The 11404-nt window shown below is 37.4% G+C and overlaps 1 protein-coding gene across 1 annotated transcript in view; it reads left to right on the plus strand.

The window, feature by feature from the left end:
* The first annotated feature begins 4926 nt into the window (after positions 1 to 4926).
* The window catches only part of LOC122073705 (SKP1-like protein 1B), a 6986-nt gene continuing 508 nt past the window's right edge, over positions 4927 to 11404 (plus strand). Inside the window, exon 1 of the mRNA XM_042638328.1 lies at positions 4927 to 5344. Within this exon, the coding sequence (XP_042494262.1) occupies positions 5054 to 5344 (291 nt within the window). The 5' untranslated portion in view covers positions 4927 to 5053. The remainder of the gene's footprint in view (positions 5345 to 11404) is intronic.

The raw sequence follows: 11404 nt of genomic DNA on the forward strand, positions 1-11404 counted from the left end.
CTCGATTTGGGGAAGAAATAGCGCAAACCTCAGGTGCTGAGAAGAAAACTATTTCGCCAACAGAGAAGAAGCACAGAGGGGTTACGGTTGAGAAGAAGGATTCAGAAAATAAGCTAATATATATCTCGATTTGGGGAAGAAGCAGAGCAGACCTCCGAGCTTCTCTTTTGCCGCTCATTAACGGTTTGTAGCCGCTGCTCTTCACGGAGAGAAATCGTCGATGCTCTTCAAGGAGAGAAACGATTTGGAGATGACGGAGCTCAGATTCGATTTGGGTTAGGGGGTTAAGTGATGATATATTGGGTACTTCACTTTTTAAAAGGGTATTTTGTATTAGAAAAAATATATACTAGTTGATGTCAATATTTAAGATATATTCCATAACAGAGACTGACGGTAGGGGATATAGGCGTAATTAGAATTATGCAGGGGGTGTCTTTCTAATAGTGGCATTCTCTAAGGGTTGGCATTGTAAATTTTCCTATGATCAATTATTTGTTATCTTCTACTTCTTATTCTATTAAAATTAAAAAAAAAAATTACTTTCAAAAATTTTGAGACATCAATCAAGGATGTCTGTTTATTGTTATTATATAAGAATTTAAATATGTTCAAGGGCATTAAAGTTGCAAGATTGGCTCTTGAAATCTCTCATCTTCTATTTGCAATCAACACTTTTATGTTTAGTAGATCTAATCTTGATGGTACTTCATCTATTCAAGCAATTTTACATATGTTTCATGACCTTGCAGGGCAAGATATGAATACCAGTGAGAGTAAAATCTTTTACAGTGAGAATTTTTTCCAGATCTTAGAAGCCTTATTTGTATACATCTAGGTTTGAAGGAAATGGCTTATAACTCTACTTACCAAGTATTCCCCTTGTTAATTTTAAGAAATCATGGTGGTCATTTATCAAGTGCTATTCAAAGTTGAATGGTTCTAAACCCAAGGGGGTAGTGCAGTTGGTTAGCAACGAACTTGGTACGAGCTGTAAAAACTTGGATGTCTTAAGTTTCACACCCACTAGGCACACCTTGGGCCACTCATACGGGGGTGTTTAGTGTTTTTCACTGCTTTCAGTGAAAGTTGAATGATTCTCATTCAACCCCGGTATGACCCGGTCCATGCAGTTATGGGGTCAGATGGGCCCGCAGGCTTGGATACCCATCGTTAGCAAAAAAAAAATACCAAGTGTTATTCAAAGGGTTTAGAGCAAAGCTTGCTAGTTGGAAGATAGGATACCCTCTTGTTGTCCCAAGCAGGTTGTTCCATTCTTATTAAATCTATTATGTGGTCCATTCTGACTTCCTTAGTATCTTGTTTCCTATTTCCTAATGAAATTTGCTATAATTTGGATGCAATTGATGCAAAATTTTAGAGAGAGGAAATGGAGGTTCAAAGGAAACTCTTTCTAATTGCTTGGGAGAAGTGCATTCCAAAAACAAAGGGGCCCTTGGTTTCAAGTTGAACTTTCTTCATTATAAAAACTTGCTAATTAATTTAGGATATAGAATGTTGAAAATCCTTCTTTCCTTTTGTGTAGGATCTTAAAAGGCTAAATAAGTTCCCATTTCCAATATTATTCCATTTATGTTTTCATGTTGAAATTATTAACTAATGGTTTAACAACAAATGACAATTTAAAGGTGTTTTATTAGAATTGCTGGCTCTTGTGTTTTTCCTAAACATGAAAAGGAAAGAGATTGACATTTGTTCAGTTCTGGTTCTTTCTTAAAAAGATTTTGAGTTACAGAGTTGTTGGGATAAAGGTCCTAAAACATCTATGTTGACTCCTTGCTTCAGTTCATAGAAACTTTTGCAAGATCTCAATCATTTATTAGGAAACATGTTTTGTTTTTCTTATCTATGTTTTCCATTACTTGCTACTTCATTTGGATGCTAGAAATATCTTTAAATCATATAAATCATCTCATATCTCTATAACTGTTTAGGAAAATATCAATAAATGGGCCTGATCACAACCTTTTATGTTTTCCCTAAGAAATTGTTCCACAAGTTACCAAACATTTAATACTCTTTTTTGTGTGAAAGTTAAGAAACCTTTATCATTATTGGAATATCATGAATTGCTTAAATCAATATCTTACACTAGGTGTGAAATAGGGTCGGATTTCTTAAAATCCCAACCCAATCCTAGATCCCCAAAACTCAACCCAGGCCCAATCTAATCCTATCGGGTTCAGGTTTGGGCCTAGTTGGGTTGGGTTGACCCTGGTAGGTCTTGTATTTTTTTTTTTCTTACAAAGGTTCACAAATGTTAAGTCTATATTTACCAAAGGGGGGGGGGTGAGGAGATGTTAAGACTATGACCAGTCCTTGTCCACCCCTAATCCATAAATTTGCAACAAACAAAGTTGTCAATTTAATTGCATGGCATCACCACATCTCCCAAAAACTGAGCAAGTCAAAATTCTGCCCAATTTTTCATAATTGCTACTATATCTAAAGTTAATATACATACATGACAGGAGACACAAAGACAACCTATGTAAGAAAATGGGGGAAATAGTTTAGTCATTTGGTCGTCTTAGCTCAATCGGTAAGAGTATGTAGCTTGTGTAACACATGATACAGGTTGAAGTTATCCAAATAGTTTGTGTAATGTTTGTACAACACATGATGTGGGCCTAGGGGAGGGGGAATACTACTAAACATAATAATAGCTCATGATTAAAATCAGGCCGGGTTGGACCGAGCTGGGCTGGGCTTGGCTTGGCTTAGATCTGAATCCAGGTCCAGCCAAACCCTGGTTAGGGCTGAGGGTTTGGTTGGGCTGACCCTCATAACCGGTTTAGATAGGGTTTAGGCACAAGGCAGGTTCTGGCCATTAGGGCCAAACTTACATCCCTATTTTACACTATCATTTGTGATTGAAGTTTTATCAAGGATACATGTGAAGGAGGTCGAGTCTCAATTATTTCTTATGAAAAACCTTTTATTGTCATTTCTATGGACTATGGGTATGCAGATAACACCCAAGAGATAGAGGCCCAAGCCATCCTCAAAGGGCTTCAAAGGGCAAAAGAATTGGAGGTTAGAATTGTCAACATCTAGACTAACTTTCAAAGTATGGTAGATTGGCTAATGTGTAATTAAGAGACTTGGCCTCATGAGTTTTGCATAGGACGGTAGGACATTAAATGAGGGATTGAGTTTTCCTAAGGCCACAATGAATGTGAATCCATTCAATAGGGGTAGAGAGGTGGGAAGAGATGGGGGTCACATCTAGACTATCTCACGTTTTGTCACAAGTGAAGAAAAACTTTGTCCTTAAATGAATATTTAAACTATTCACTAAATTTATGTATTAAAGCAAGAGAGAGAGAGAGTATTGCCTTAATACATTGCATGGTACAGAAAACTAAAATAGAAAAAACTGAGGTCACATGAATCTCAATTGCATTTTGATCACCCCAAGGGCAAAGGGTAGCCTAGTTGGCAAGAGATCTTCACCTCAGGAAGCATATGGTTTCGAGTTCGACTCTTCTTACTTCTTTAGAGCCACTCACATAAGAGTGTTTAGTGTTTTTCACCGCTTTGGGTGGTAGTTGAATGATTCTTATTCAATCCCAATATGATCCCATCTATGCGGTTATAAGGTTAAAAATAATAATAATAATTTTGATCACTAATTTGAGATTTGGGAAAAATCTCTCTAACATAAAGACCAGGAAATGCCCAATCACATTTGATTATTTTCTAATTTTTGGTCTTTTGTGTTTTAAAAAACCCATGTATGTGCGGTGCATGGTTTCAAGTATTGATCTCGTATCGGCCGTATCGAATGAGATCAATCCTTGATTCCTAACCTATCTGGATCGATTATCCAAATTATTTCAGGGTAATATAGTAAAAAATTAGTACTTAAGAAAAGTAGGGGCAAAATCGATGAATATCCACAAATCCAAACCAATCCGGATCACCCTAAATCCATGGTACGATCTGGTACACGGATCTAGATCCTCTTCATAGAACCCAATGGACCACAGAGTGACCCCATGACTAAGAGGATCTTGACACAAGTCTCGAGGTCACTCCAACTATGAGATCATTCTATGGTCATGGGCTCTATGGAGAGAATTCATATCCCGTGCCAAACCCCTTCTTTAAAAATGTAAAAAAGAACCCGTTCCTATTCCCATAAGGTAGGGGTGTCAATTCTAAACCCGCACTGGTAGGCCCGACTGAGCCCGACACTTTTATGACTTGACCTAGACCAACCCGATTAATATAGGTAGCTAGCCTATCAGGCGCCGATCGAACCGACATGTTTATATGCTTAACTTGAACAGACTGGTTGTAACCCGACCTAGCATGACCCCCTTTAATACTACATAAACTTTCTATTGTATCACTACTAGTAAGAAACTAATTAAACTTTCTTACCTTTTGCTTTGTAGTAGGATTTTATTTAATTAAGCTTTATTTTGTAAGTTGTAATGGTCATAACCTCTTATTTTCTTTTAAAAAAGAACAACCATAATCTTAACCCACTTAATAATAGGATTTTAGGGTAGGCACATTTAGAACCCGTTTAGTCTTAAATAGGTCCATAGCCCGGTTAAAACTCGGTTAAGCCCCATTTAAGGAGGACGGATTAAAGTCTGACACCAATCGGCCCGATTATAGACAGTAACATGTTCTCTAAAGCTAGGCCTATTTACTTAAACGGGCATTCACAGTGTAAAACTTTCAAGTGATCAAGTCCGATTAGGCTTGACCGAGACCGTCTCGGCCTGACCCGACCAGCTAACACCCCTACCATAAGGTTTATGATTGTTATTTGCAAGGGAAACGCTCCATGAGCCACCTCCACATATTAGAGTAAACTGTAATATACCACAACTATAACAGACAATAAAATATTAGAGAAAATAGGACTCCGGAACCGAGGAGCTCTATAAATAAGGGCCTAGGGCTTCTTTCCCTCTATTCTCTTTTGGCTGTTCTGCTGCCTATTCTGATCTTTACTTATCTTCTAAGGTTTTCGTTTCGTAGAGGATTTTTCTCGTTTCTCAGTTTAGCGATCATGTCGTCGAATACGGTGACCTTGAAGAGTTCTGATGGCGAGACCTTTGATGTCGACAAGGCTGTTGCCATTGAGTCTCAGACCATTAAACACATGATCGAAGACGATTGTGCGGATAACGGGATCCCTTTGCCTAATGTTACCAGTAAGATTTTGGCGAAGGTGATCGAGTACTGTAAGAAGCACGTTGAGTCTACCAAGAATGACGATCGGACTGTTGATGAGGAACTTAAGAGCTGGGATGCGGAGTTCGTCAAGGTTGATCAGGCTACACTCTTCGATCTCATCCTGGTCAGGGGTTTCTCCTATAAACATTTTCTGTTTTCGTTGCTTAGGTTTTTGCAGATTGTTTACGGTGTTACATAGGTTTGATCGTTTATTGTAGATTTGTGTTTATCCATCTATCGTTCTCAACTACCTGTTTAGGGTTTCTAAATATTTTGTGGTTGCTTCTTGCTTCTTGTTTTTTGATTTTTTCCTTAGAATAGGGTTTCCCGAGAAGGGGTTTATTTGGGTCTTCATCGCAGGGAGGTGTTGTTGATATAATCCTTCCTTCCTTAGGATTTTTAAATATTGCTGTGACCTCCTTAGTATGAATAGAGACATTGCCAAGTCGGGGAACAGTGAAAGTGATGATTTAGGTATGTTATGTAGTGGGATCTATATTTCTTTTTATGAGGCTGCTGTGATTGAATAACCATTTGCTAGTATCTGGGAGGTAGTATTACAGTATCTTGGATGAAATTTTGTTAACATTTTACGGTATATATAGAGGGAGTAAAGCCCCCTTGCTTATGAGGAAGTGTGTTTTGGGATCTCTTAATAAGCCCGTGGAATGTTTAGCATGGTTTAAATTCACGGTTTTGGATGTGGGGATTGGTCACCCTGTAAACCGATAGGATACCAATAGGGGGCAGTAAGATTTTGCCCTTGATTTTCTTAAAAATTGGGGGGGGGGGGGTTTTGTAACAGTTTTACCCCTTGTCTGTACTGTTCCTCCGATATAGGATCTGCCACGTATTGGAATCGTACCTGTTCATTTTCCTTGAATGAACCTTGTAATTGGGTATAAAGTTGCAGTCCATTGCCTCTTAACAGATTGTATGATGCTCATAAATAAAGCTTTTCAAGTCGGGTACGCTGTTCTAATTTTTTTTAAAGCTAATATTCTACAAGACATTGGTTTGCTGCTTTTACTCGTGTCCTGTTGAATCAACCATGTATCGATAAGCAGAAAAGGGACTTGATTACTCCTTGATATCAGATCAAAGTGTCAAATGCTGGAACTGAGTCAATTTTGGTTCTTAGGTTTCTTCACCTTTGCCCCCCTTTTCTTCTTTGTGATATACAGAACCTCTTTGAAGCCATTTAGAATTTTAGATCTTGTCTCATGGTCAATGTTTGGTTACTTGTGAAAGTAGTGGCATTGGAAATATTATTCTATAAAATTTGTTAGAACCATTGTAAATAACTTAGTTTGATTAAAGATAATCTGCTTTTTTATTATGCATTGTAGGCCTACAGTTCTATGAATTAATTTTGTGAACTTATACATCAGGATAGAAACTAATCCCCAACTAGAAAATACAGGAGATTAGCTTGAACGGGAAGACAAGTAGAATATCTGACATTTGACTAATTCTATAGATGGGTTTGTACCCTAGGGAGAGATATGCATCAACTTCTTAAAGTTTTTGCACTCACAAACCTGAGAGACAATTTGATGTGACCTCATCATAGTTGTCAAGGCGTCACCTCGGCGACGACTAGGCGTCCAGACGGTTTGCCTGGGGCCTAGGCGACAGTCGCCTTGTTGCACTGCATGTCGCCTTGTGTTTTTACCCTTATTTATGCCAAATAGCATTTAAGTACATGATTTTGTTATTTCATTTACTTAAGATATTATTCATAAATAAGCAAATACCCCTTATTTGAATCCAATAAAAATAGTTTAAAAATCAAATTCCAAAATGATAAAAAGTCAACCCCCAGTCCAAGAACAAAAATTGAATTTTGGTTATAAGGGCGATTTTCAACTTTTAAATGTTGGGTTTTTTCTCAATTATGAAAATTTTATAAATTCTATCATGTTAAAACATTGCTAAAAACTAAAAGTCCGGTAAAATAATCTTTTTTTTTTTTATATCCATAAAATTATTTTCATTCAGGCGATTTTAACAGCATTCGTGCACTTAAAATTAAGTTTGATCGGAGCATAACTTTGTCATTACAGTTCATATTTAAGCAATCTTAGACTTGTTAGAAAGTTGGTTTTATGTTATAATTAATACAAAAAGTCTCATGTAAAAATAAAATCATTTGGCCAATCAAACTTACTATAGAACAAGGGCATTTATCTAAATGTTATTTTTTATATCTTAATGTTAATTTTTTATGATTTAATATGGCTAATTGTTGATTTTTAATGACTTGATGTTGCTTAATCTTTATTTTTTATGATTCAAGGTATATATAGCTTACTAAATAATGTTAGAAAATAGAGAAAATAAAAAATAACACTTGTTAGCCTTAAGGCGGGCGTCTTCTCGCCTAAGCGCTTAGACAACCCTCCACCGCCTTGGTTCGCTTTGGAGCCATGACAACTATGGACCTCACAGTCCGAAAACCCTAATTTTGAGTTGCTATGGGCCACTAAGTGTACCCTAACCCAATGTCGAAAGATAATAGAAACACTGTAAATAAATTGAAGTTTGCAAGAGGGGAGTGACGAGACCCACAAATAGGCATAGTGTCAAAAGGGGAGATTGATAATTAAATGAAGGAAGGGACAGGAGGGGAATTAGGAAATAATGAATAGGGACAATCTAGAAATGAAATTAGTTAAGCACATGTGCATTATAGATTAAGGGAGCGGTAAATTAATTAAAGAACATGATTGCATTGGATAATTTACCATAAGAGGTTGTCTTCCACCTCACAATAGGAGAGGTCCAATGCAGAGAACAGAATGGTCATTGAGTCGGAGAACTCCCTTGATTCAGCTTCTTTAAGATGTGGGATTTCAAACACATAATCTCAAGGCGAGAGCCTCTTAAGATTGACAAATCACAAAACCAAATTCTAAGCAAATAAAACATAAAATCTGCAATAAAGTTATGGCGGAAGAATAGGTATCCCCCCTTCCCCTAAATTTCATGAAGAAAGATTTAAATGAGGAAGTTTGAACTCATACTTGTTACTAAAACTTGTTAACCATAAACAGAGTAAACCAGCAGGGAAATAATTACCGGACAGAAGAAAGACTAAGAACAAAGGAGGAGTAAAGTAAAACAGAAACTGAAAAGGAGAAGAAGATTAGTAAGAATATAACGAATAAGAAAAGGAAGATATGAGAAGTACCTGAAAGGGAAAAGTCCAGATCAGCAAGAAAACAGGAAGAAGAAAACATCAACCAGCTTGTTGCACACTCAGTCGACAACTTTGACCAGCTTAATTCACATTTTGTTCCATTCCAACGTGTGTAACTGATGAATACATCCGAACATGTGAAGAAAATAAAAGAAGACTCCTAACCCAATTGTAAAAGGGAAACTAACTTGAACTCGACTTCTATCTCCTATGCTCTTTTTAATGTAATCCCAAACAAAAGAAATGAAAAGGAAAAAGGGGGAAAAGAACATTGTCTGGTCGTGTTAACCTTGCACCCGTCACAAACGCACAAAATTACCACCCACTACCTGTGAAAGAAAAAGTCTCATAAATGTTGATGCCCTTGCGCATGCTCTCATTGCTCCCGTGCTGATGTGTGGGCCACACAACCATGCAGCGATCTCTTCTCCTAAAATAAGATAAAAAAATAAAAATTACAAGATTGACCAATTTAAAAAAAAAAAAAGTCACTACCAAGCCTTATTAGACCAAAATCCCAAGTTGGCTTGGTTCCATTTGGGCTTTGGTTTCCCAAGCTGGTTGTGTCAGTCCAGCAATGATAACATTGCTGCATCACAATTCCTTCCTAACAATCGATGTCATCATCATTTCACGCACAAAAGTCACCTTCCCATTCCCTTCACATGCTGTCATAAAAATCTGGGCTACATGTTTCTGGTCACACTTAGGGCCGTATCTAAGATGGCTAGTGCATTCAAAATTCAGCCATAGTCCACACTCAATAAATTATGCCTTAGACATAGCTCATTTGAATAAGATGGCGAGTGTATTCAATTATTCATCCATTGTCCACCCTCCTCAGAGAACAAAAACAAGTGTAACAGAATTACATAAACATGGTGCACTGTGTAATAGTCTAACAGAAAAAACAATCATATGGAATCGGTTAGTATTCGAGTGTATTCCTAAGATGCAGATCATAGGGAACCAAAAAAAAAGGTGTAACAGAAACATAGTGCATTTTGCATAAGAAACAAAAGCTTCAGGAATACAGACTAACTCATTTGCATAAGAAACAAAGTCATTATTTGCACTAGAAGGTGATGATATTTAGAAAGAAAGGCAGGAAAATAACAAGAGGTGGATAATGACCATGTATGCCACTTCTAGTAATTCAGTCAGAATGTTAATGCTTACTTGCTTGCAGGTGCGGACTTATGATCTGGATAAAAAAAGACAAGCTTGAGAGTTTAAACCACAAAAATTTGTTTGGAAGAAGTCCATCCTATCAACTAACGAGATGAATAAATGCTCCAGACAACTTAGAAGGCTTATTACTAAAGCTTTAACACCCTTGAAACAGTTTAAGTATTGGTGTCATCCATCTATCCTCATTCCAACGCTTGACCAACAAGGAGATGCATTTATAAATAAATAGATTGGATTCCCTTAACTTGAGGGAGAGCACGTAAAACATGCCATTACTGGAAACTAGAAGAATCGGTTTGACAAACCTAAGCCAAACCATAGTTAGAAAATTCAGAGTAGATTAAAATTAGAAAAAAGGAAGAAAATTTATAACAGATTAAAATGAGAAAAGGAAAATTCAAAGAGAGGAGCTTTCCTGCATCCAAACATAAATATTTCTTAGGTCATTGCAGACACAAAAAGAGAACCAAAATGGCTAAAATCCATAAAATGGTAACAGTCTGGTTTTCTAGCAGACTCAATGAGACTGAGATTGAGGGATTGAGTCATTAGGTTGACCTTGTGGCCCTAACCTTTTGAGGCATCTGTAGTTACACAGCTCCTTATTTCTTTGAATGCAATCTACTCTCCCAAATGGGGAAAAAACCCTAATATAACAGAAGAAATTAATGCTAATACACAAGAAAAGAGGTTCAAGGGTGTGTACCATAATGATTTACATATGCCTTGTAGATGTTCATGTGGTTTTCTGCTAGAGAGAGAGAGAGAGAGGGGTTTTAGGGTGTGTACCATCATAATGATTTACATATGCCTTGTAGATGGTCATGTGGTTCTGCTAACTATTCACTTCTAACTGGTTATTGTTATTAGGTTCTGGAACTGTTGGGAAACCTGTCCCAGCATGTCCGGTTCGCAATAATGAATTGGTCCCAAAATTTCAACCCCCGAAACGTCCAAAAAAACTAAAGGGTGGGTCGATTTTACACCCTGAATGATGGCGACTTGTGTCAGTTACATCTTAATTTTTTATGTGTGCTAACCAATGGAGGATAGCAGCATCAGAATTGATTTCAGATGACATAATATAAATCAGCAAAACCTATTTTACGAAAAATCATCAAGTTTAATCTAGCTAAAGCTAAGATGAAATAATGAACAAGTGAAATGGAAAACTACTACTAAGACCCCAAGTCAACTAGTTAGTAAATCCAGTATCCCTATTCCCCTACCTATTGAAAAAAATAAATAAAAAAATCCATTTTGGTAGCCTTTGTGCTGGACTGGAACCATGCAGGGTGCTTGCCTTCTTAGGTGTAGACGTAGTGGACACTAATCACTAATGAATTTAACAGATGGGTTCCTATGTGGCCCCACAGTGGGTCTTGCCTGGCTTGTTGGACATGTTGCACGGGTGGGATGTTGCCTGAGAGGATAAACTGTATCCCAGCCAATCCTTGGGTTAGGCAACTGTTGTGATTAGCCTTTTCCTTGAAAGAAATATTTGAATATAGAGCCGTTTTGCTAGGATTTTCATTGTTGGTTTTCACTTATTTTTCAGGCTGAGGCCATCATCTGGACTAAATGTTAGTTCCTATGAAGGCATGGACAACAGGACAATTATTACGGGTTTTTTTTTTCTTCTTGAACTGAACCCAGGTGGTGGACCCAGTGGATTGTTTGTGTAGAGTTTTGGATTTTGATTGAACATATATACCTTGGGAGGATCATGTGTCATCTTAACAGCTTCATGTTGATGTTCAATTCTGTTCCCCCCCCCCCCCCCCCCCCCCC

This window comes from Macadamia integrifolia, chromosome 3 (genome assembly GCF_013358625.1).
Source record: "Macadamia integrifolia cultivar HAES 741 chromosome 3, SCU_Mint_v3, whole genome shotgun sequence".
NCBI classification, from domain to species: domain Eukaryota; kingdom Viridiplantae; phylum Streptophyta; class Magnoliopsida; order Proteales; family Proteaceae; genus Macadamia; species Macadamia integrifolia.